At 40.8% G+C, this 27,076-nt stretch overlaps 1 protein-coding gene and 1 non-coding gene across 2 annotated transcripts in view; both read right to left on the bottom strand.

Moving 5' to 3' along the window:
* Positions 1 to 27,076, bottom strand: part of arhgap42a (Rho GTPase activating protein 42a) — a 480,518-nt gene that overhangs the window by 296,635 nt on the left and 156,807 nt on the right. Inside the window, exons 2-3 of the mRNA XM_078545811.1 lie at positions 23,281 to 23,376; positions 3,817 to 3,878 (exon numbers count right to left, since the gene is read on the bottom strand). Of these exons, the coding sequence (XP_078401937.1) occupies positions 3,817 to 3,878; positions 23,281 to 23,376 (158 nt within the window). The remainder of the gene's footprint in view (positions 1 to 3,816; positions 3,879 to 23,280; positions 23,377 to 27,076) is intronic.
* LOC144683118 (U1 spliceosomal RNA) lies at positions 217 to 379 on the bottom strand. The gene has a single exon (XR_013577170.1). It is a non-coding gene; the product is annotated as a U1 spliceosomal RNA (small nuclear RNA).

Here is a 27,076-nt window from a genome sequence, read left to right as displayed (position 1 = left end):
ATTTTTCACTTGGTTGATTAAATGTCAGTGTTGTAATTGTACTGGCACAACTTGGTTAGGGGTATGTCACATTCTGGATTACTACAGCCAGGATGCTTTTTATGGTTAGTCAAGTTGAGTTTCCAATCAATGGTGACTCCCAGGATGTTGCTTATAGTGACATGACAATGATAATGCCACCGGAACCTAATTAAACATCGGTGAGCAGGTTTTATTCAGGGGAAAGCGCAAACACAGTCCCACACTACCACAAATTTTGCAGTTGAGTATCCCACACTTGGGGACATCGCAGGCATCAGCACCACCGAAGTGCATGGGATAGCCTCACCCTGGGAGCACAATCTTCCTGATCATTGTATCTCCCCTGCCAAGTTGTTGCTATGTAAGTGCTGCTTGATTGCACTGTCAACGGCACCTTCCATCACTTTGCTGATTATGAAAAATAGACTAATGGGATGGTAATTGGCCAAACTGGATTTGTCCTGCTTTTTGAGATCATGTTGTCAGGACCCACTTAACCTTTGCTGTGTCCAGTCACTCAGCAATTTCTTGAGGTCATGTAGTGTGAATTGTGATGTGGTGGCCTCAGGGGGTGATTGAACAGGATCATCCACTCAGCACTTTAGGATGAAGATGGAACAATTCAGCCACTTATATTGCTGGCTTCCACCATGATTGAGTGTAGAATGCTCATGAGAGCCTGCTCCTTCCATTAATTGTTTATTAATTATTTATTTGTCTATCATCAGTAGATGCCCTTGCTAATCTCAGTACTTTCAACAAGGAGGAGTGATATTCACCAAAGATGATTCATCAGTTTAAGACAGGCAGTATGTTGCAATCAGCAAGACATTCCTTACCAATATTAAAACCACGAGACTTTGTTAGGTCTAGAGTCAATGTTGAAGACACAAAGGTGACATAAAAATTAATATTAAGAAGACCATGCTAATATTTAGAAATACTGTACCCTAGTGCAATGTCTCTGTCTCTGATCCAAGACTGGGGATAAAAGCATAATTTCAACAAAGTTCCTCTTCTGAGACTTCATGAGGAAGCCAGGCTTGTCCCAGCTTGATATTTTACTGCATTATTTGTTTAAAACTATCTGTTCAACTTCATCATAAGCCTTTCAATAATACTTGTTTTAGGTGCTTCATAAATTCTATAGTAGCAATTTGTAAGTAGCAACTGAAAATTATTAAATGTGGTCAAAAGGTGGTAACTTATTTCTTTATGTAATATGTGATGATATGTCCACAACATACTTTGTTATCTTAGGCCTGCTTACAAGTATAATTATTATGGGCTTGAATAAGATCAATACAACATAGGTCAATAGCTAAGCTGTGTACTACTATTCAGAAAAAAACATGAGAATGGCCAGAATAATATAGTCCTCGAATCCATTAAGTCTTCAGCAATTTATATTTAACTTATGAAAATTGGAACACACCTGAACCAACAGGCCTAGTGTATTCTTTCACTCGTGCATTTTGCATGAAGGCTTCTCCTACATCGTTTATCATTCACTTACTGATATACACTTCTCAAAATTCTTCTTACCATATTATTTTGCCCATTTTTTGTGTTTTTTTTTAATATGTTGTATCACTGAGTTTACATTCACATTTATTATTTATGAAGCTTACAATTTGAGACTTAGGGAATGAAAGGCAAACATAATTATATATTGAAATTTCATGGCATGATTCTGCTTGCAATTGAGTAAACCAGCTTTAAGAGTTGGTCTCTTGGGTTCAGTTGGTTTGGGGAGTGAGAACGTCTTGCCAATCAATCAGTGGCCCTTTTGAGCACACAACAGGAAGTTTACCACTGATAGGTAATGTTTTTCTTCTGCAATCCCCACCACATACGGAGTCATTGTTTATCCTGGTCAGCTGCCTATGCTTGTAAAATGATGCTGATCATTTGTCATTACCACAAGTGTGAAGTACAAAGGAGCTATTTAAATCGTGTTAAGTGGACCAGCTATTTTGGGCAGTTCCAACATCTGTTTGGGCCACCTTCCGTCCACTCCTGTCTATTACTGATCGTCCTGCAACACTGCTAATACAAGAACATAAGAAATAAGAAAAGGCGTAGGCCATTTTTCCCTCAAGCCACTACTTAGTAAGGTTATGGCTCATCTGATTATGGCCTTAACTACACTTTAATGACTGCCCTTATAACCCTAGACTCACTTTTAAAGCATATAGTCAGTATCTTCTCTAGAGAACTCAAGACTTTCAGACCAACTGCATTCAGCAAATTTATTTCCTTCTTTCAATTGCCCTTTTATTAAATATTAACTTCTTGAAACATTCACAAACAAAACTGCAGCAATTCGGGAATTTTGAAATTGTCCAGCAGCTTTCAAGTCAAAATTGGTTACATATGTCAAGATGTTCTCTGCTGGCCCATAATGCTTGGCAATACTCCTTAAACTTATTATGAGTGATGGCAGTGGCATTATTTTGGGAGCTCACCTACCACAAAGTACGTCAAACATTATACTGCACACTGGCACAAGTCAGCAACTTTTATTTGTTCTTTTCTTTCACAAAAGCTGCTAATAGGTAAAAAATTTTTAAGTTAATTTAATCACAGGAGGCCCTTGTCGTTTATCTCATTGCTGTCAAACATTATATCAATCAATGCTAATGGTGGGCAAGCCATGTGTGCATGAATACACCCGCTACTTATGGTTAGGGAGGTGGTTGATTTAATGTAGCATTTGTTTTGTATTAGAATAATGTCCCTCAAATTAATCAGACTAGTCATGAAAACACATCAAGCACAATGCTCAGCACAACATGGAAGGGTAACTTGAGGTTATTGGTAGGCATGCAACAGGTATTTTATAGCCTGTGAACATGATGAATGGTAAAGGCTCAAAATGGTTAAGATGCCTGTGTGGAACTGGGAAGAAGATGTAGATCAGCATGCTTCAAAGCGCACCTCTCTCTGTGAAGTCAATAGCTGAGGCTGCACTGGCCATCACATTCAATCATCGATAAACCATCTCAACCAAGATATTAAATTAATACTTCTATGCTTTGACAGTGTTAAATTAACTCCTTGTAAACCAACTGAGGGGGCTGCTGCAGGATAATGGAATAACAGAATAATAATGGCACTGCATAATAAAATGTTATCGTTTAGGAATAAGTAATCCAGGCCATTAATTATGTGCCAGTGTTTATCTCTATTTGAGATACCCAATCTAATCCCATTCTCCTAGATGCCACACACATCAATTAATTTTCTTTTTCAAGAAACACCCACTTTTAAAAGAACTTATTGACTTTGTTTCTTAAAGCTTCTTTCAGAGAATTCCCCATGCTAACCACTTCTATTGTAAATAAATTTATGGCCTTTTTGTTTCATTCTTCAGTATTATCTTAACTCTGCTCTATTTTTGCTAACATCTCACTGAACAGTGAAAAGAATCTGTCACTGTTTACTTTATCATAATCCTTCAAGGCTTTATGCCTGATAAATTCTAGGGAGTCCACTTTCCTCATTTACCCCAAAATCTATATCCTCCACAGTTTTTCCACAATTTTCATCATTTTGACATTCCTCTAGTCCAAACTTGGTGTCATTAGCAAATGTGGATTTTATTTATCAAGCCCAGTCATTTATGCAAGTAGCAAATAACACTGGCCCCAAACTCATGTAGAACACCACATCTTTTCAATCTGAGAAACTTTCCTTTACCCCTAGAGTTTGCTTTCTACCTCCAAACATCTCTCCATCCAAATGGTCACATTCCTGTTTCTGTAAGAATTTTAAAGTAAAGATAATTCTCACCAATCTTCTTCGCTCCTCTTCAACTGTATGGAGAAGCTGTGCAAACTCTTTGAAGGACTGAGCTGGAAAACATAGGTTTTATGTATTAAGTAAGGAAAATCATATCTCTCATAACTTTTATCGCAGTAGTGAATTGTGGATTAAATAATTTTGAAGAATTGCTTAAAATCAGTAATATGACATTGGTAAATGGCCCAGTATTACATAGGAATGCATTAAGCAAAACTGAGACAGTCAACATCGAGAAGAATGGAGAGGCTTAGCACCTCAGACACAGTTTGGCAAATGGCACTTAATACAGACAATGCACTGGTGTGGAAAAAAATGATTTGAGTAACACTGCAAATTCATAGAAGCTGGGAAATATCAAAAACTCATTGAATGTGTTTGCATGTGTAAAATTATGATAAAAAGGTAATCACAATATAGGAATGCATCACAAAACTCTGAGCACAGGCATCGGAACTTGTTAACAAGACAACCTTTTAATAACTTATCTAGCTCTGATCACTCTCTATCCAAAAGAACGCTGGCACAGTAGAAGGAAAACAAAGGCATAGAGTAAGGAATGTTTCGGAACTCAAATTACTTATACCTTTATTATACACTGGGCCTACCTATAACATAGTCCATGAGGACCTTATCACAAGACTGCGTTATAGGTGAGGCTATGTTACAATGAGGTCCTTTCAAAAGCACCAAGCCAATAGACGAAATAATGCAAAACTATAGATTTAAATGGCCACAAACAGATAAATCATCTGATCTAGCTAGAAATTCTGTGGCGAGTAACTCACCTCCTGACTCCCCAAAGCCTGTCCACCATCCACAAGGAATGGTCAGGAGTGTGAAGGAATACTCTCCACTGCCTGGATGTGTGCAGCTCCAACAACGCTCAAGAAGCCTGACACCATCCTGGGCAAAGCAGCCCACTTGATTAGCACCCCATCCATAAACATTCACTCCCTCCACCACCAATGCACTGTGGCAGCAGAGTGTACCATCTTCAAGATGCACTGCAGAAACTCACCAAGCCTCCTTAGACAGCACCTTCCAAACTCACAACCACTACCATCTAGAAGGAAAAGGGCAGCAGACACATGAAAACACCACCACTTGGAAATTCCCCTCCAAGCCACTCACCATCCTACTTGGCAATACATCGCCATTCCCTCACTGTCGCTGGGTCAAAATCCTGGAACTCCCTCCCTAAAAGCACTGTAGGTGTACCTACACCACATGGACTGCAGTGGTTCATGAAGGCGGCTCACCACCACCTTCTCAAGAGCAATTAGGGATGGGCAATAAATGCTGGCCCAGCCAGCGACGCCCACATCCCATGAACGGAAAAGGAAAATCTGATGTAAACAAACAAACCTCTGCTAACCTGTGGTGTTCAATGGTTTGTTTCATCTATGTTTGATTATGCTAGTCTAGTAACTGATCCATGTACACTTGCTTGATTGCTTAGTCCTGTGGGTGAAGCTAGAGTTAAGAAATCGGTGAATGCTCCAGAAAGGACCTGAAGCCCCCTGCAAAGACCATGTGTGTTGAAATTCCTGCAAGTTCTGAGATGTTTTGAAGTATTGTAAATAAAGATTTAGAACTAGAGTCGTCTCTGCATTACTCCGAGATAAATAAGATAAACAGCAAACTACCAGATACATAATGTGACCAGAGGACAAGCTTTACCCAGCATTCTGCCTGGTAGCTTCCTTCACAGATGCTGGGTCAAAATCCTGGAACTCCCTAACAGCACTGTGGGTGTATTTACACCACATGGACTGCAGTGGCTCCAGAAGATAGCCCAACACCACCTTCTCAAGGGCAATTAGGGATGGGCAATAAACGCTGGCCTAGCCACTGATGTCCACATCCCATGAATGTATTTTAAAAAAGCTAGGACAGAAAACAGCCTTTTTCTCTGAAAACCACAACGGTTTCTGTTGTGTCATGCTCTCTCTCTCTCTCTCTCTTCAAATTCTCTGAGACAGAAAGTCTGCAACAAGAAGAACATCTGCAACTGCCTTTGATTTCAAGTGTTAAACTTGCCCGTGCGTTTCAACAATACACAACCTGGGCCTCCAATCTCTATCGTAGTCAGGCAGAATTCCTAGCAGATTACATGACCCTCTTCTTCATTCCATTTTACCTTAAAGAGACAGTCCAAAGCAGAATTATCCTTTAAAACCTCATATTCGTAACAATTCCAGCAAATGGATTTTGATTCAGCAACTAGAAAGTGGACAAGAACAACGAGAGTAGCAACCATCTTTTGAAGTCCCTCCTGTCCCAATGTTATGCATCTGCCCTTTGCTCAATATTTCCCCAAAGCTTTCTGACAGAATTGCAATGTAGTGAAGAGCAGCAATATTAAAAGCATAATTAAATGCCCGTTCCTTGTCCAGCCAGAACCACCCTCCCCTGAGTGCACTCACGTGAAGGGGGGCAGGGGGGGTGTTGGGGTGGTTATCCGCAGCCAAGAATCCTAGCACCCCCCCTTGATATATCTACTTTTTTCAGATACAGTTAATCAGCCACATTGCCGAGTCAATCATCATAGTGTCCTGTGGTGCACTAGTCTTGTATGCAAGTCTGCCACATAGGGATGACTTGGTTCCAATTTTCCACTGCCATGTAGGGTATCTTGGGATGACACTGATCACAAAGTATTAAAATTCTTCATCTTTTATTGCCCCAAAAGGATAGAGTAGCAAATTTTCACATTGGCGGTTTAATGGCACCACAATAACTGTAAATTAGTCAGTGGCTAGGGAGAATCTGGTAATATATGAAGACCTTCTCGCAGCAGCTGACACAAGTCTTATAAAGGAGAAGCAGCAGAGACAGGACTTCTCTGACATCACTAGTTATGTGCAAAGGCACTTAAAAATGATATAGCAGTAAAACAAATGCCTTAGCTGTTGTTGTTGCTACGTGTAGAGTTCATGAAACTTCTTTTTCACCTACGTCATGCAGCAAAATTAGCATCTCTAAAAAATGCCCAAACTAAACACTTTGCATGTGCAATCTAAATGGCAGCAGTAATCAAATAAAATGAAGAAAGAATCAGCAAGAAAAAAAACTCAAATAATGGTGGGCAACATAGCAAAAATTAAACCAAATGCAAAATTCACCAAAATCTGGTTGTTTATAGGGAAAAAAAGAAAACCAAGAGCTGAGGAACAATAAACCCCCTTTAAGACATCTATTTGAGCAAATACTAGGATTACTCATGTACTCGATGTAACCATCTTTTATGGGCAATGCACATTTTGGGGGCAGTGCCTCACTCAAAATTGTACAATTCTGCAAGGAATATAACTTAAAGTAAATGTTCAATGGACAGGAGACACAAATGATTTTCTCACACCAGATCTTTCCCACCACAAACGAGACTCCGCGCTGCCAGCAGAACCTCATAAAAAACCGACCTTTAAAAGTAAAATTGAAAATTGACATTTTTCAATTGTCAGGCAAAACTGTGATAAGAAAGTAATTTCTAGAATGTCACGCCAATGGCATCCAGAGGGGTGTAATGGAAGAAATCAAGCTCTAACAGATTTAATTTGCAGGAAAAATAGCACAATAGGTTTTGTTTATTAGTAGATAGCACTGGATTTGAAGTGGTCAGGGGAATTTTCACAGGCAAAAAGGTCAGCTGCGACAAGCAACAAAATATTTTCTCATTTCAGAAAGCTACTTCACAATATTTCATGTGTACCACTACAAGCATGTATGATCAGCAACAGCTCAGTTCCACACTTCCTCAATGTCACTTGAACAATTCAAAGGTCGACCTTAAACTAAAACTATTACAGATTTCTTGTATAAGATCATCAGGGTTGGAATAAAGAAGTTTAGTGCTGTGCATTCATCAATGCTGGGATTATACTACTTGGATTGTAACACTTAACAGATGTCAGCTCTCAAGAGATCTAATCTACTCTAGTTGACCTTAGATATTTTTGCAATCCTGGTTTTCAAAAATAAAAGAAATACAGAAAAGCAGACTCTCTGCTCCCCAAGAATTGTCAGCAAAAGAAACAAGGAGGTATTGAATACAGAAGTTTCTAAACTTAATTAAGCAACTGGAAATCCAGAATGCATAAAATATACCAAGCATGTTTCTTAAAAACCCAAGTGTGAAATGCAGTTTCCAACATGAGTGGGGAAGAGCAGCTAACTAGCAGAAGCATTTTTTTTTAAAAATTCAAACAAATCAACCAAATAGAGGTATCTAAGATGCTTGCTGTACAGCACTATTGAAATCCTAGGTTAGCATTTTGGACACAAACTATTTCCGTAATAGAGGTGACTCAGTAATGCTCACTAAGTATACAATGCACTTCCAGGTATTTTTATGCTTACTATGTAGAGAGTCCAAAGACAGCATTGCTCTGCCAGAGATCTCTGACCTCAGTACATTGCCCTCCCTATTTACATTACTTGAGGTTGTCTCGTTCGAGAAGAGTCATATGAACTCGAAACGTTAACTCTGTTTCTCTCTCCACAGATGCTGCCAGATCTGCTGAGTTTTTCCAGCATTTTTTGTTTTTATTATTGCCTTATCAAAGCTGAAGGCAAGCAGTTTTATTGCTACCAGCAAAGGAGTCAGTTTAGCACTTTCACTTCTAAATAAAGACCAAACAACATCTCAAGATTCATTAAAGAGTGAATTTTCACTGCGATCAGAAAAATGAACACTGGTTGGCTTAGTGAATCAATGATGGGAAAACCTCATCGTGCCAGTGGCAGCATTCTTCGAATGTGAAAACCCACTGTCACCATTGTTACTTTGCAACACTAAGAGTTTTGGTGACTTGGTGAATTTTGAAGGAAGGGAACATTGCTGCATTCTGAAGGTCAGGTCAGAGGAGTTTACTGCACTATGTACAGAACACCTGCTAGTTATGGGGACTATAGACGCAGTCCCTTGTGGCTTGTAACACGATAGTGACATGCAGCATTGGCCTTAGAGATGGAAAGCTGTGCACAGAGGGAGAAAGAGGAGGGATCTACAGAGAAGGCCTTATCGAGAAAGATTTTCAGGGAGCACCTGTCCTGCCTCCTGCTCAGTCAGAAGCAATGTTTGACGTGCCTATGATTCAGCAAAAAGATGGTCACTGAACTATGCTGCCTATTTCAAAGGATCTAAAGCTGCATAGCAAGGTGAGAATGGGACTGCCGGTGCCTATAAAAGTAACTGGCGTCATCAACTTCTATGGAAGCAGATCCTTTCAGGCAGGAGCAGCCAATAAAAACAACATTTCCCAGTTTGCCTTCCATCACTCCATTAGGGAGCTGAGGGAGCCCTGTACTCAAGCAGGAGGAACTTTGTCGTCTTCTCTCTTAACTGAGAGAAGCATAAGTGGGTACATGGCTCTGTCAGGGCAGCATGATTCCCAATGATGCAGGGAGCCATTGAGTACATGCATGTGGCTCTGCAGACCCCATATGTAAACAGGGAAAGGTAAAGGAACCGCAAGGGCTACCATTCCATCAACATGCAGTTGTTGCAACATGCCCAGAACATCAAGTCCATTATCCTGGCAGCAACTACGAAACCCTCGTCATGAGGCAGTTAGCTGTTTCCACCACCTTTAGACCACCATGATGAACCAGAAGCTAGCTGATTGGAGATGAAAAATAGCCTCTGTACACATGATTCATGACTCCCCTCTGTCACCTGACCAGTAAGGACAACACATCTATAATGAGAGCCATGATGCCAGAAAAAACATCATGGAGAAAATTATCAGCAAATTCAAGCAATGGTTCCACTGCTTGGATGACTCTGGGGGAGTTCTACAGTACTCACCAGAGCAAGTGACCAAGTTCATGGTGGTCTGTTGCAACCCCCACAATCTCAGTATAATGAGGGTGCAGCCTTCGCCACTAGGCACCTGGAGAGCACCTCGGGAGAAGGAAGAGGAAACAAGGAGAAGGTATGTAGGATGCCTTTGCTCTAGATGTGCTATGAGCAGCTACTAAGACTCTGCTTCCACTAATATCTCATACAATATCATCATTGCTCCTCATTTACCCATCTTTCCGTCCAACTGCCATTCTCCATCAAAGCATCTTCCTCACCAAAATCCTGAAATAAAAGCCGCCAACAATAAAATCTTTCCATATAAACTTAATCGAACAACACACTCAATAATGCATACAAAACTGAACTATTCACCCTTGTGCATCCTGTTTGTGTGCCTTTGCTTGGCCTAGTACGCTTACGCAGTGCTATCCCAGTGTCTGCAGCATGGCTAGTGGAAGGCTGCTGACTTTCAGCATGAAAGTGCTGATGGTATTGCAGGATGACCTAAAGCAACTCTGAGTTTCGAGAGCCCAGCTTTGGACAGCATCACCTCAGTTTGACTGGCTATTGTCTGGGCTCCCTAGCTGAGAGGCAACAACTGGTAGCAGGGATGGAAGCACAAATGGCCTCAATCTGAGATAGGACAGCAGGTTCATCCACCACGGTGTCAATGCTACTCTGTTGGGGTGATGCTTCAGCAACCCTAGTAGTCTGTTGGAAGACAGAACACTAGAATGCTATGAGAGCCTGCATATGCCTTTGAGCAGTCTGAGCCTCCATGGCAGCAAGTATGGATCTCATGATCTCAGTCTGAACTTCTTTTGCAGCATACAGATATCGGATGGTTTCTACCTGTGCTGCCATGGAAGCTGAGACAGTGGCCACCAGATGCTGCATCATGGCTGGCTCTGCAAGTGCTGTCATACCTCTGGCTGCCACTTACAGAATGGTTACAACACAGGTCATTCAGCCCATTGTGTCTATGCTAGCTCTCTGCAAGAGTTACTAGACTCATTCCATTCCCCTGTTTTATCTCCACAGCCCTGCAAGTTTATTCTCTTTAGATAACGATCCAGTTCCCTTTTGAAAGCTGAATATGCCTTCATCACAGGCTCAGGCAGTGCATTCCAGATCTTAATAACGCGCTGCATAAAATAGTTCTTCTTCATGTCGCCTCCGATTCTTTTGTCATTCACCTTAAATTGGCGTCCTCTGCTTCCTAACCAATGGGAACAGTTTCTACTCTATCCAGACCCCTCATGATTTTGAACTCCGCAATCAAATCTCCTCTCAACCTTCCCTTCTCTAAAGAAAACAGTCCCAGTTTCACTAGTTTATTCTCATAACTGAAGTCTCTCATGTCTGAAATCATTCTCATAAATCTTGTCTGCACTCTTTTCAATGCTTTCACATTCTTCCCAAAATGTGGTGTCCAACATTGAACACAATACTTCAGCTGAGACCAAACTAGTGTTTTAAACATGTTTATCATAACTTCACAAATAGCTGGAAAAACTCAGCAGGTCTGACAGCATCTGCGGAGAGGGACACAGTTAACGTTTCAAGTCCGAATGACTCTTCATCAGAACCAAAGAACTATAGAAATGTGGTGAAATGTAAGCTGGTTGAGGGGGGTGAGACAGGTAGAGCTGGATAGAGGGCCAGTGATAGGTGGAGGCAAAGAAGAGATTGCCAAAGATGTCATAGACAAAAGGACAAAGGGGTGTTGACAGGGGTGATATCCTATGAAAGGGGTTTTATTGTTAGAAGAGGCTGGTGATACAATGAGAATTTACATTCAATGAGCTGTACTAGGTACAAGGTTGGCAGTTTTGTGTGCAGTGCAGAAGCAATGTAAGATCAAAGCAGCTGTAAGCCTACAACTGTCTCCACAGGAACCAAAGTGAGAGGAACCTCATTTTGAATTTGTAAGGTGAAAATGCTTTGCCTGGTGTCTGGTTAAGTCTATGGGTTACTGTTGCCTTAATAGAGATTAGTTTGGGAATTTGTTAAAAGTTATGATAGTAGTAATTTGTAGTCATGTATATATACTTAACTTGTGTAAATTAATAAAATGCTTCATTTAATTTAATATAAAACCTCTCGAGAACTGGTGGTCTGATTCCTGTCTTTGAGTTGCACCTCAAACATACCACTTAAAAATATAGGTTATGACAGTTATTTAACATTTCCCTCTGGGATTTTTAAATAACTTAGCTTTACTGAAAGGCTGTCTCAAAACACTTCCTTCAGCATCCTCAGATGCATCTCATCCGGTTCTGGTGACTTACCAACTTTAAGTACATCCAGCCTTTCTAATATCATTTATCACATTTCAGCCCATCTATAGGTTCAACTACCTCCTTTATGATTACGACTTTGGCAGCATTGTCATCTTTGCTAGAGATAGATAGAAAGCATTCATTTAGTATCTCAGCTATGCCCTCTGCTTTGATGGGTAATTCCTTTTTTAAGTCCCCAATTGCACCTCCATTTACCACCCTTTTACTATTTATATGCCTATAGAAGACTTTTGGATTCCCTTTTATATTGGTTGCCAGTTTCTTCTCAAACTCCCTCTCTGCTGCTCCTATTTCTCTTTTCACTTCCCCTCTGAATTTCTATTTTCAGCCTGGTTCTCACCTCTATTATCAACCTGACATTTGTCCTACACGCCTTTTACCTGCTTCATCTTTCTCTCTCTCTCTTGCTCTTGCCTTCTTTGGTCATCCAGGAAGCTCGGCTTTGTTTGTCCTACCTTTCCCCCTCGTGAAAATGCACCTCAATTGTAACCAAATCATCTCCTCTTTAAAAGCAGCCCATTGTTCCATTACAGTTTGGCCTGCCAGCCTTTGAATCCAATTTACCTATGCCAATGCAATTCTCAGTGTATTGAAATTGGCCTCCCTCCAATGAATTATATTTACGTTGGAGTGTTCTTTGTCCTTTTCCATAGCTAAGCTTATGATACTATGGTCACTGCCCACTACATGTTCCCCGACTGACACTTTCCCCATTCATTTTTCCACCTCATTCCCTAAAACAAAATTCACCAAAGCCTTATTCCTCTTTGGACGGGAAACATAATGGTGTAGAAAATTCTCGTAACCTCACTTCAGAAACTCTTCACGTTCTCTGCCCTTTACACTATTACTATTCTGGTCTAATGAAAGCCCCCATTATAACTACTTTATAGTTTTTGCACCTCTCTGTAATTTCCTTACAAATTAGTTCCTCTATATCTTTCCCACTAGTTGGAAGCCTATAGAATACACACAGTTGTGTGTTGATACCTCTTATTGTTTCTTACTTCTAACAAAATAGATGCTGTCCTTGACCCCTCTATGACAGTCTTTCTCTCCAGCACTGCAATACTCTCCTGCCACCCACCTCCTTTCTTTCCTTCCCTAGCTTTCCTAAACATCTGTATCCAAGGATATTTAACTCCAACAGTCCAGTTGTGCATGCTGACTTACCATGTGCAGATCCCAACTTTACACTACTCTCTCAGGTATTCGCAGTGTCAGTGTCTGAGCTGTTGGCTGCGAGCATCAGATCAATTGAAGAAGTTTCTTAATCAGAGATCTCATACGTCTTTTGCCCTTCCTCATGATACTGCAGTGGCTGGCCTGGCAGTTTCGGGTGTTTGAATAGATAAATGTAGAAGGTGAGTGTTAGGGTGAGGTAGAAAGCAGAAGATCCATGGTCACACTATCTGCAGCTTGCACTTCATGTCAGATAGCAGTATGAGGGCAAGGTGGAACTTGAGAAGGATCACTGAATATGAACTACCATCATTCTGAAAGTTCTCACCAACACCTGATTCAATGGGTTCTGTCACAGCCTCCCCATGGCCAGGATTTTTCAGTTGGTGGGCAGGCTCAGCGGGAGCGGTCACAGAGACAGTCGCTACCTGTGATCGGCTCTGCGCCACCATTTTATTCAGGCAGGCCAATTAAGGCCCGCCCAGTGTAAGAAGCGAGCTGTAGTGCTCAGCGCTACCTGTGCAGGCAGGGGGAGGAGAGAGAATCGGGGCTAGCGCGCTTTCGCACATGCGCGCATCAATCTCCCTGAGGTAGCACTATGCCTCAGGCAGATTGAAGGGCTTTTGAAATTATTAAATAAATGGAGTAAAAATTTAATTAAACATGTCCCCTCATGTGACTGTATCACATGAGATGGAACATGTTTTGATATCTCAAAACATTTATTTATTTAATTAATAAAAGCATTAGGAAGCCTCATCCCGCTTGTGGGTAAGGTTTCCGAAAACCGCTTGGTCTTCTTACCTGCCCACCAACCTTAAGGTTGGACGGGCAGCATTAACAATTACATTAATTACTTCCTTAATGGCCTTAATAGGCCGTTTAAATATTGGCGGGTGTGCGTTGCAAGACAGCGTAATGACATCAGGACGCAAGCTCAACGTCATCATGCGTCATTTTACACATCGGCATGTCTGGCCTGCCCCCGCACACCAACTGTAAAATCCTGCCCTGTGAAGCAGAGCATAATCTTCTCCAGACGGTTCAGATGATACAGGCATTCCTGCTCCCTCCAGTTCTGATCTGCTCCTTTTGGTTTTGGGCCACATTATCCTGCAAGAGAGAAGAAAGAATATCAGTGATGGTGTTGCAATGTGTTCGGACAATGTGTCCTGCCGTGGTTGAATAGCTGGAGGAACATGCAAGCAACAAGAGGTGGGTGTGAGGCTGGCAACATAGAAAGGTGTGGGAACATGTGGTGGAGTATCTGAATGTTAGACCTAAGTCTTGCCTGCTAGAGGTAGCTGATGGTGAGTGACTGGGGTGTGGTCCATTGAGCAGCATGAGAGGATGATGGTACGGTGGCTAAGAGATGTCCTTTAAAGATATATTCACTGACCTTGGCCGCCTGTGTGAGGTCATTGAACATCTTCAACCAATGTTGTCAGGCCCTTGGTGCTAGGTTCCCGGAATTGACCTCTAGGCACCTGCTCACATTGCCTTCTCAGGATTTGTCTTGAGAACCTCTTGGACCCCTGTGGAAGCATTGTTTCTCTCCAATTTCAACCTCCTGCACTGATGCCTTCAGCACCAAATCAAAAATGCTAGGAGTTCACTCTCTCAGCTATTGCTTCATTTGGGTTCCTTTGCCTTGCAGCCAATTCCTGCACAGTCGACAGCAGCCTCCTTATAATGAGTGCTGTGCTCAGAGGGACAAGTAGCCACTAAGAGATGTAGGCTAGCTGAAGCACATGCTAATAGTACACACTGCTGGGCTCTTCATTGAGTGGGCAGCCAGCCCACATACCATTCAGCAACAGGCTGCATGCTCAAATCATGGAAATATGGAGACAGCATGTTTGCATCCTGCCTAGCTCAAAGCATCCAGGTGTGGGGCAATCGTGAATCAGAACCCTGCAACCAAAAATTGGAGCAATCCCATTTTTAATCCTGCATATTGAGCAGTATAGCACAGACGAGTCATGTAGTGCAGTGAAGGCTAATAACAAACTTTAATTATAATAGTATTGATGAACAGTTTCTACAAGCAATCAGTAATATCAATAGAGAGTATACAGAGAATTTCTGCAGATTCCAGCTCTTAAATCAGGCTTCTAAGCTTATCCTGCTCAAGATCTCTTTATTCTTGAGATCTGCCTTTTCTCTATTAGATCTAGTAACAGACAACAGTTAAGCTGGCATCCTCTCAGTTGGTCAAATAGTAAAAAGGTTCAGAGCAGCAAGCTGCCTTCTCCAAGTAACTAAATTATACCAAACTGCTCCGGTAAACTTCAGCAAGGATTTTTATCACAAAGTAATGGTCTTCTTTGATCACACCCCTCCTCTTGAGTTTTTTCTCAATCAAGACTTTTTTTGGTGGACCTTTCATCTAAGGCAGCAGACATAGAAATTTGTGGAATATATTTCAGTTATGATAGTTGTAAATTACAACTTAGCTTCAGGTATTTGCTTTGGTATTTCCTGGTCTACCATTAGTTTCAATGTAATTTCCACTGTATTAGAATTATTTCTTCTGAGAAAATCCAGTCATTTTCAATATATCTCAAGAATTATTTATTTTAAACATTAATTTTTACACATTTTTAAAAAATATACCTGAGCTTTTATTAATAACACTTCACATCAGTAGATCATTAAACATTGACACTAGTTTTGTTTGAATTTCATTTTGAAAAAATCACAGTTCAATATTTTCTCCGACTATAGTATTTTTTTCTCCCTTAAAAATTTAATATCCAGGTTTTTTTGTCAAACAACAACGTGAATGACCCATTAGCCTGACCTATCGTAAACATATACATTGGGGTAGTGTGTCCACTCATTTCTGCGTGTGTAATACCAGCACAATCTGAGTGGAATTGGCCAAACCAGTGCATTAGATCAGTGATTTACACTGATATAAGATTCCATTCATTAGATAAGGCCCTGGCCATAAAGATGTCCATACCTTGAGGTTGAAATTGTGTGATTCTGCTCTTCAAATTACACTCATTTTCTTTTAGATCAGGTTACTCAGAGGTGGAGGACGGAAGCCAGCAAGCACATCAGCAGCTTGTGGAGAGCAATCCTGGACAGCCGTATCTGCGCTAAGTATCTGTGGCTCAAAGAGCTTCAGCTCAGTCGTTGAGCTGCAGTTCAAGCTGCAGGCATTAAAGGACATCAGGAAGGGGCTGAGTTATCTGGACACTTTGTTCCAGGAGGCAGCCACAGCCCTCGGATAAAGCAGAACTTTAGAGTTGATCAATGACTAGGGACAAGGGGATGTGGCTACAAGTTAAGAGATACTGGGATCTGGGATGCAGTGATGAAGGAACCTCAGCTCTTGACTTTAACTAACGGGTACTTGCTACCTGTGGGGATGAGAACAAGGACTGCGGAGTGGATGGAAAAACTGACCATGGTTCGGAAGGGTATTTAAGTATGGGGATGAAGAGGTGAAAAGGGATGTGGTAGCGATAGGTCAGGAGGGACAGAGAATAAGAAAGGTCAAAAGGCATTAGTGACCAAGATGACATCAGAAAAATTGATGAAAAGGAAAAGGAGCAAGGGAAATCAAGATGTAAAACCAGTTTGTGTGGAGCCAAGAAATTGCAAGTGGCAGAAAACATTGATGGGAGTTATTTATGGGCCCCTTAACAGTGATTTAGTATAAGCAGAGTCTAAACCAGGAAATTAGAAATGCATGTAATAAGGATAATACAGTAATCATGGGGGACTTTATTCTTTATATAAATTGGACAAACCAATTTGCAGAAACATGTGGTGAACAAGTTCATGAAATGTATACAAAACAGTTTTCTAGATCAGTATGTTGAGAAACCAACAGGCTATTTTGGATCTAATAGTGTGCAATGAGAAGGTTAACTAATAACCTTGTAGCAAATGGGCCCCTGGGGATGAGTGACCATCATATAATTTTATAATGAGCTTGAAAGTAATTTAGTTAAGTCCAAAACGAGGGTCTTAAAACTAAACAGAGCAAACTATGTAGTTTATGAGGGGTGAATTGACTAAGGTAAACTGGGAAACTGCAGTTAAAGAGCCAAGCAATGGCTAACTTTTAAAAAATCAGTACATAATTTGTAACAAATCAACATTCCTTTAATGCACAAAAAAACCCAGAGAAAAGTGATCCAACCATGGCCAACCAGAGGAATTATAGTAGTATTTATCAGAACAAAGGAAGCAGCTTATAATGTTGCCAAGAAGAGTAGCAAGCCTGAACAACTGGAAGAATTTTAGAATTCAACAAAGGAAGACCAAGAAATTGATGAAAAAGAAAATAGAACATGAGGGTTGACTAGCAAAAGACAAGAGCAGATTGTAAACATTTCTATACGTATGTAAATAGAAAGAGATTAGTGAAAGCAAATGGCAAACTGTAGGTCAATTGGCCTAAGAAAATGCAGCACAAAGTGCTAGGATCTATTATTAGGGACATTTTCTAAGTAACAACGGGTTACTTAGAAAACCAGAATATGATCAAGCAAAGTTAACACAGATTTCTGAAAGGATTTGAAAATCTGTTGTAAGTTTTTTTGCAGATATAACTATTAGAATGGATAAGAGGGAATCAGTTGATGTAGTGAATTTGAATTTTCAAAAAGCATTCAATAAAGGTGCCACACAAGAAATTAATACACAAAATTAGGACTCATGGGATAGGGAGTTATATGTTATCATAAAATTAACGGGACATTTTCAGGTCAGCAGGCGGTAATGAGCAGTGTACTGAAAGAATCAACATTTGGGCCTCAGTTATTTACAAGTTATATTAATGACTCAGATGAGAAACTGAGTATAACATATTCAATTTTGCTGATGACACAAAGTTAAGTTGGAAAATAAATGGTGAAGAAGACGCAAATAAGCTACAGAGGGATATAGACAGGTTGAATGGATGCTCAAAAACTTGGCAGGTGAAATACAATGTGGCAAAAAGTAAAGTTATCCACTTCAGTAGGAAAAATATAAAGAGTCAGAATATTGTTTCAGTGGTAACACTGGGAAACATTTGCATTCAAAGGGACCTGGGTGTCCTTGTACATGAATCACAGAAAGTTAACTTGCAGGTACAGCAAACAATTAGGAAGGCAAATGGTATGTTAGCTTTTGTTACAAAGGGTTTGGAATATAAAAGTAAAGAAATCTTACTACAATTATAAGGAGCACTGGTGGGGCCAGGCCTGGAGTACTATGTGCAGTTTTGGTCTCCTTGCCCTAGAAGAAATGCAACAAACGTTCACTAGACTAGATCCTGAGATGAAGTGATGATGTGATTATCCTATGAGGAAAGATTAAGTAGGCTTGTTCTGGAGTTTAGAAGAATGAGAGGTGATCTAATTGAAATCTATAAAATTCTTAAATAGCTTGACAGGGTAAATGCAGAGAATATGTTTCCCCTAGGCCAGGGAATCTATAACACATGGTCACAATCATAGGATAAGGGGTTGGCCATTTAGCTCATGGAGATGAGGAGAAATTTCTTCATACAAAAGGTTGTGAATCCTTGGCAAAGAGTTGTGGATGCTCAGCCATTGAGTATATGAAAGAAAAGATTGATAGTACCCAAAAAAAAACTAAGGAGTTAAGGAACATGGGAATATAGCATGGGAAGGTAGACTTCAGGCAGAACATCAACATGATCTTGCTGAATGGTGGAACAGGCTTGAAGGGCCAAATGGACTACTACAGCTCCTATTTCTTACGTTCTTATGACTGAAAACCCTTATTAAAATGCTTGTTTTTGCTGATCAACTTATTATCAACAAAATTAAGAAAACTGCACCAGGTTACCACTCAAATAAATCAAATATATTTTAATGGAAAGCAAAATAAACAATGGACTACTACAATGCTGCCTTGGGCTAGTTGATAGATTTTATATTTGTAATTATACACATTTGATCAGTAACCTAACCAGTGCAATTTCAAGCATATTTCGGGCACAGTTTCCCATTTGTGTCGAAAAATGGAAATGGAATGCCATTATGTACACACAAATATTGATTGATTCTTATTTATTTATCCCAGATCTCCTATGGTATTGCTCATTGTAAGTCAGAGGATACACCTAGTGCATCCCAGACAGGTCCAAGCCACTTTCATGATCAGACCTCATTGAAATATTACAGTTGAGGTATTAGCACTCAGTGAACAAACACGACTAAATCATGACTGGGGTGGGGGACAGAGGGTTCAGCTGCTCCTCTGCAGCTGAGCCATCAGCCATGTCCTGAATGTACAGGGCTTAGATAATCTAGAAGTTGGCACTGAAATACCTTAACTCACATGTGGTCCCTTTACGAATAGTAGGTTAGACTGCTCAATGGTTGAAACTGATGACAGAGAATGTGTGCTGCACGTTACACTTAACACTACACAAATACAATGGGCTGAATTTGCCCCCGTTAGGGGGGAAGTTTAGGAGCGGGCATGTGGAGGCGCGCCTCCAATCGGCACCCCCGGTCAGGGACGCGCCGCCATTTAACGTGGGCGGGTCAATCAAGGCCCACCCAGCGTCACATTAGCAAAGAAGTGCTATGCGCTCCCTGTGCAGGTGGGCGGTGGGGGGAGGGGGGGGGGGGGGGGGGTTTGGGGGAGATTCCCTCAGCCAAGGGTGTGCTCTTTCACGCATGCGCGCAAAAGAGCGCACTCATCTCCCTGAGGCTAGGTGCTGCCTCAGGGAGATCGGCTCCTGTCTGAAAAAATTTTTAAAAAGAAGAAATAAAATTCCCTGACATGTCCCCTCATGTGACACTGTCACATGAGTTGGGACATATCCATCACTTTTATTGACAATTTTATTAAAAATTTTAAAACCTACATGAAACCTCATCCCGCCCGTGGATGAGGTTTCATGCTTTTTCTTAAGCCCTCCAGGGCTCCCGGCCTGCCCGCCAACCTTAAGGTTGGATGGGCAGGTCCATTAATTACTTTAACTACTTTGTCAATGGCCTCAATTGGCCATTGACAGGTCGGTGGGCGCACAGCTGATTCTGCTGAGCCCCCGCCTACCTGAAAATTGAAATGAGGTGGGGTGACGTCGGGAGTTCTGCCTGATGTCATCCCGTGTCATTTTACGTGTCGGCGAGCGGACCCTGCCCCCCACTCGCTGACTAGGAAATCCTGGCCAATATTTCAGTTCTATAGCCATCATAGGACTTCAAGTTAAATATTTTAATAAGACCCCCACCTCTTTCAAGCAGATATATTGACATGGGGTGAGTCTCAGGCCAGTGCCATTTTTTCCATTTTTGTATCATCTCTGCTGCATTGAGAGTAATTATGTTAGGAATCATGGTTATTGATCTATTGTGGTTGAATAAATCAAATTCAGTTTTAATTGAATGATATTCTGGAATCTTCACTGATGCATTGGGGATCAAGTTAGTTCTCACTGTTAATTAGCTTGTGAAAGCTGAAGGAGTAACTTTTCAAACCCAGTCAATCTGCTGCAGAAAATCTCATCCATGCCTATATCCAATACTCTCCTAGCTGACCTCCCATCCTTCAAACCCCATAAAATTCAAATGTATCCATGTTTCTACTGTCTATATCCTATCCCACACCAAGTCTCAATCTCCAAGGTCTCTACCTTACGTTGGCTCCTGGTTATCCAGAGGCTCAAATTTAGAATTTTCACCCTTGTGCTTAAATTCCTCCTTAACTCATTCCCTTCCATTTTTGCAACTTCTTTCAACATTATGAAGTTCCACACCCGAACATTTTATTCCTATGATCCTTGCCTTTGGGTATCCCTCCTCCTTTGCAGTTGTGTTGTCTGCTGCCTGGCAGCATGCTCTGGATTTCCTTCCCTAAAACCGTCTGACTCTCCACCACACTCTTCTCCTTTGAGATTCATTTCTCTGATCAGACTTCAGTTATCTGTTTCTTTGTCTCAATATCCAATTTTTCCTTACATCTTTGTACAGCAACTAGTGGTATTAATACATATTAAAACTTAGGAAATGAAAGAAACAGGAGCAGAAGTAGGCCATATTTTTGCTCCACCATTCAATAAGATCATGGGTGATCTTCCAGCTCAACTCCATCTTCCCATCTTGATTCCCTTTGTATCCAAAAATATATTAAACTCATCCCTGAGTATACTCAATGACTGAGCATCCACAGTTTCTGGGTTGTAGAATTTCAAAGATTCACAACCCTCTGAGTGAAGAAATTCTCCCTCATCTCAGTCCTAGATGGTTAGCCCCTTCTGTTGAGACTATGACCTGGAATGCTAGACCCTTCAGCCAAGGAAATGGCCTCTCAGCATCCACCCGTCAAGTCCTCTATGAATTTTATACAATGAGATAACCTCTTCTGAAGTTCAAAGGATGTAGATTCGTTCTGTTCAATCTTTTCTCAAACAACAGCCACTATATAAATGAAATATTTATATTATATATAAAATGATTCTTAGCATTTTCAAAAGTGAGAATCCACAGTAGGGGCACCAATAAGATACAGGTGACTGGAGAGGAGAAACATAAAATTTAGTTGCTCATGGGACCAGTCCTGGGCTTTGATGGTACAGAGGCAATCCGGGCTGGAAATCCTGGAATTTTTGGGACTGCAGAGAGAGTATCTGTGGTTTTGCAGAATTAGGGACGGAGTGTGCGTTTTGTCTCACTGGTGAGTCAGCAAGAGAGGAGGTCTGATACCACATGGGGAAGAACTCAAGCTCACTCACTCTAGCAGCACTGGTTTACTCAGTACAGAGTGGGAGTAAAGGAAACAAAATGTCTTGATAATATCATCCTTCCCTTTCTAACACAATGTTAAGCCACGTAAACAAGGTAATATCCAATGAACTTCAGGATCTGTGTTGATGCAATTGATGCAGCGATTCAATGTGCTTCAGCTTTCGTTTGGTTTGGTCGAAGGGAAGAGTTACAGATAAAGAATCAGCCAGTGTTCCTGCTCCTAACTGCAGGTCAGTCACCTCTGTTGCAAAGTACACTGGCAAACATTGTGCAAGAACATGACAAGGCTCAACAATGCTGCCCTTGACAGTTCAATAATTACAATGGCCACTCACTATCTAAACTTGCATATGAAGAATGGCCACTTGGAAAAGTGCAGAGGGCTGTCAGCAGTTGTGGAATTGTATCCAAGCAAGAAGCAATGCCTTGGGAAAAAGAGAGGAAAAGGGTGGAATTTTTTCTGCCTTTCGGTTGGGGGCTAACAACCTGTAACTTCCTGTGGAGTGGCAATTGAGTTGGATTGTCACTCCGCTCCTAGTTTCCTACCTTAAAATGAAACCCCTCCTATCAAGCCTGACCTGCCAACTCAGGCTGGGTGAGATCTCTCCAGTGCAGAGGGTCCCTAAGGCCTACTGTCAACAGCAGCTCAGTCGAAGGGAAGTAGGCCTCAGCCCATTATTTGTTTTTTTTTAAACAGCCTAGCTGGGTAGGGCCAGGACAGAGGTGGCAACCCTGGGCGCTTGCAGGGGAGCGCAATGTGTGGTGGGTCAGGTCAGGTCAGATCTGGCGGGGGTGGGAGGTGGGAAGCGGTTCAGGCCGGTGGGTTGAGTTTGGGGTGGGGGATTGTGGAGGGTGGTAGCAGAGGGAAGTGGGGCAGTCCTGTAGTTGGATCAGGGGTGTAGTCGGGGAAATGGGGGCAGTCGTGTGGCTGGCCAGGAGAGGTGCACTGGGGGTGGGGCAGTCGGGAGTTGGGGGCGTGGGGGAAGTCAGCATAGGTCAGTGTTATAGTTATCCAGAAGTTAGAAGTGGTTTTAATTCTTCTCGCTATTGCTGTGTGACAGTCGGAACCATCTGAAGCTTGTGATTTAAATCACATTATCGGGTGGTTCCCAGTGTAGGACAATTGCCCAAAGGAAGTTTGAAGAATTTCCCATTCAATCCTTACCTGTGTACTTCCGCCGGGGGGGGGGGGTTCCCAGCCCATCTTTGGGGTACCCACAGATACACCGCTCCAGAGCTTGGAAGTTATGGCTAACATCTTTGAGACTAGCTAAATTGACCAAAATGATCTTTACTATATTTCAGTATATTTAATGATCTCTTAAGTTGGAACAGTGAAAAAGATTTGGGGATAAAACTAATTAGCACATACAAAAGTACAGAAGTATTAATCCCTAATAACAAGTATTTTTTTTAATTGTTCAATACTTACCAATATTAATTTCATCATCAGTCTCTGCATCACCAATGCACTCAAACTGAAAATCCTGCAATGACTGTGAAAACCTCTGAACAGCTGCAGACAGATCTGTAAAGAAAATATATAAATACCAGGTTTAACTTAATTTTCTGGAGGCAAAACTCAAACAAGTTGACAATCCTAACAGTAAACAATTCAAAAGTAGCCAGTGAATAATGATGCCAATGACCTTTTCTAAATAAAACTCATGAATCTCCACAGATATTGTTCATTACTCAGTCAATTAATGCACGGTTCTATAAGGACTAGGATCTTAAAGGCGTGAACTTTGTTAAAAATTATTCTGTTGCAGAAGAGATGTTTTGTCCCTTCGGGTCACAAAGTTTAACTGCTGTAAACACTAATTCAAATTAGCATTCAATTACTTCCAGGCTGTGGTCATATCCTTCGCTTTGCCTTTCTTTTTACAACTGTAACAGCTACAGTGAATTAGGAGGCTGTATGCATTCTGCCTCTGTTGTTCTCTGTGTCCAGGGAGTTTCTCTTTACAATATACTTATATTTGCATGGTGTATACATGTGTATTTTAAAACTTTTTGTACATTTACTGGTAAAATGGTGAGGTAAAAAGCAGTGTGCAAGTAATTTTTTGCAGTTGTGAGTGCCATACTTCCTGGCTTACTAAATGGTGATAGATGTTTGATAGATAAATACATATATGACAAATACATTAACTTATATAGTGTGTCTCTACAGTCAGCGATTTTTATTAGACAACATGAAGACCATTAAAGAGAGGCAGGACGCTCTGCAATTTCTCAAGACCAGTTTACTTTGAGTTGTAGTACAGAATGGCCCGGATCTTCCAAGCAGCATCAATAACAGTCGGCTCGAAGCTGCAGTGCATTTCTTCCAGGGCCTTCTCGCCCGGCTTTCACAGAAATGAGCATCGCAGCCTCCTTCAGGGAACTCTGTCGAAGCGAGGTAGTGTCAGGGGAAAATGGAAAAGAATCCTTTTTATGGCAGTAGCTGCCGTATGGTAAGTTTAAAGGTCTAGTTTGAATGGTAGTGAATTGCTAAGTGTGCAATGGATAGGTGGGTTAGTGGGTGAGGTGGGTTAGTGGGTGAGGTGGGTGGGGGGAAGATGGGTAGGGGTTAGGTAAGGAGTAGGTAAGTGAGTGGGTAGTCAGATGGTCAGAGGGGGCGGGGAAATCGAGTACTGGGGTAGTCAGGTCAGGTGGTAGTTGGGTCAGGTCAGGGGGGGTAGTCAGGTCAGGTTGATTTGGGGGTGCTCAGTTGTGTAGTTACCCAGGTCTTAGACTAGGTTTTAATCTGTCTAACATTTCCTGGGTAACTACTCAAGTAAGTACCGATGAACTGTCCGAAGTCTCTGACTCTAACTCAAAGTCGGAGACATTTACAATGGGTTCCAGGGAGCAGGGGAATTGCCCATCGAAGTTGAAAATTCCCAGGCAATTCCCACGTAGGTCTGAATGTCAGGACTTTCACGAGGTCCCAACGCACATCTTCACTCATAAGTCCAGTTTCCGACAATCCGGAGACTGGAAGATTTGGCCCAACCTGTCTACTATTTCTACCTCTGAAGTGGAATAAATGAGGCAGATTTTGCTCTCAATAGCAAACAAAACTTTGCATGGCAAGTTCCTGTCAGTACACCATCCACAGGACATCTGGGATCTGTGTGAACAGGGCAAGCAATTGTGCATTGCCTTAACCAATCAGATTGAAAAAAAATTACTGAGTAGCAGAGAGTCTGAACCAGGAACTGCAAGTTAGAATATTGAATTCAATACAAAATCAGGGACTGAAAGCAAAATAGAGTGAAGGAAAGACTGCATTAAGATATAATTATAATATATAAATATATATATATAATATATAAAAATATAAATATAAATAAATATAATTGAGATATAGAAAGAGACACAAAGAGAAAGTTTTTTTCTAAATTTCCTTTTTTTTAATTTCCAAAAAGCAAAAATTGAAGGAATGGGACTCCACACTTGTAACATTAATTTTCAATGACAGAGTTTGTTTAGCAGCAATTAAGAGTTTCCACACCCTTAAAAAGCTTATTAGACTGTAAAGGGAAAGCACTTTTTTTGTTAGTGTGCTTAGTCTACATCTATAAATAAAGTATAGTACTGATTTTACAGCAGGTTGGCATGTGGTGGGAAAGCCACCAAACATCCTACTTGGGAATATTCACAGGAGATCCAGACATAAATATACTTATACGGTTTTTGCTACCAGTCTGAGCAAAACAGCTAGTATGACATTAAAGTCTGATACTCAAAGCATTATCATGACAAAAAGAAATGCATTCTATCATGCAGTTTTTATTATAGGTAGATAGATTTCAAACTTGCCAATAATGATCATGTTCTATAAATACGTCCCGTATATTTATGATAACGGCATTTCATTATGCATACGTAGTGTGAAAAAGTGGACTGTGTTTAAACTGTACATTTAATTTCAACTAATACTTAGAGCAAAGTATGGTCGTATAACATTAGAATAGGAGTAGCCCATACCAAGCCCATTCCATCATTTAATTAAATAATACTGATCCATACCTCAACTCCATTTACCTGCCTTTGAAAAATAATCCCTTGATATTGCTTAATAAATATCTGTGCACATGCATTTCCAAATTTCTCAATGAAATAGGGTTGTCAACTCTGGTAGGGCATATTCCTGGAGGTTTCATCACATGAGCTCCTGCCTCCAAATGCTCAACCCAGTAAAGAATCTTCTGTTAAAAAAATCTTACAGAAGGGCATGTAAGAAATAGGAGCACGAGTCGGCCATTTGAGCCTGCTCTGCCATTTAATAAAATCATGGCCTCAGCTCCACATTTATGCCTAACTGCCGCCCCTCACCCACCCCAAAAACCTCTTCAATCCTTTATAACCAAATAAACAAAAATGTTGAAAAAAAATGCAAAAAAGCACACATTTTTAAAATGGCTCTATGATGCTCCTGCTTGGTTTCTTGCAGCTGTGCCTAGGAGATTAATCTCCATTCCTGGGATCAAGAGGATCCTGGAAGGCTGGCAACCCTACTATTAGTACCTGGAAAATACTGCTCCCATTACTCATGACGTAAATAACATGCAGTTCACACTTTCAGGTGTCAACAAAAATTTTGAAGGGGTGTTTTGTAAAAGGAGCATTGTTTTTATTGAAGCAATCTTGTAAAATGTGTATTATACCACAGAATATCAAATGGAGGAGATACTTATAAGAAGTCTTACTCTACAGTCACAATATATCACAGCAAAGTGCTTACAAGTAATTAAAGCAATTTCTCAGATATAGTTCTGAAATATCACCTCGCAAATCTCCCAATCTGTTGTTATTAACATTAAATATCTATACTTATTCTCTTCATTACACTGAAGTTATTTTTCCCATGCAAGTGTTTTTAGTTTGCATGGAAAAAAGCAAAAAAAAACCAAATATTGAAATCCCTATAGACAGAAGGCTTTCAACAGAAGCCAAGGATCCTAAGTAGTTTAGTTCATCCCCTGGACAATTCTCTGCAAAGCTTGATTTCAGGCACATACAGTACAATTATCAAAAACCTAACATGAAAATGTTTAATAAAGGCAAATTATTGTGCATGCTAGAAAAAAAAAGTGCTGAAAATACTCAACAGGTCTAGCAGCACCCGTGAAGAGAGAAACAGAGTTAATGTTGAATGAAATGTGACTCTTCTTCAGAAAAAGTTTAAACTTTCTTTTCAAAGAAGTGTCAAACTTCAAACTTAACTTAAAATGTAA

This window comes from Cetorhinus maximus, chromosome 7 (assembly GCF_964194155.1).
Source record: "Cetorhinus maximus chromosome 7, sCetMax3.hap1.1, whole genome shotgun sequence".
Lineage (NCBI taxonomy): Eukaryota > Metazoa > Chordata > Chondrichthyes > Lamniformes > Cetorhinidae > Cetorhinus > Cetorhinus maximus.
The sequence above is the reverse complement of the archived record's forward strand: the minus strand, read 5'-3'. Positions and strand labels throughout refer to the sequence as shown.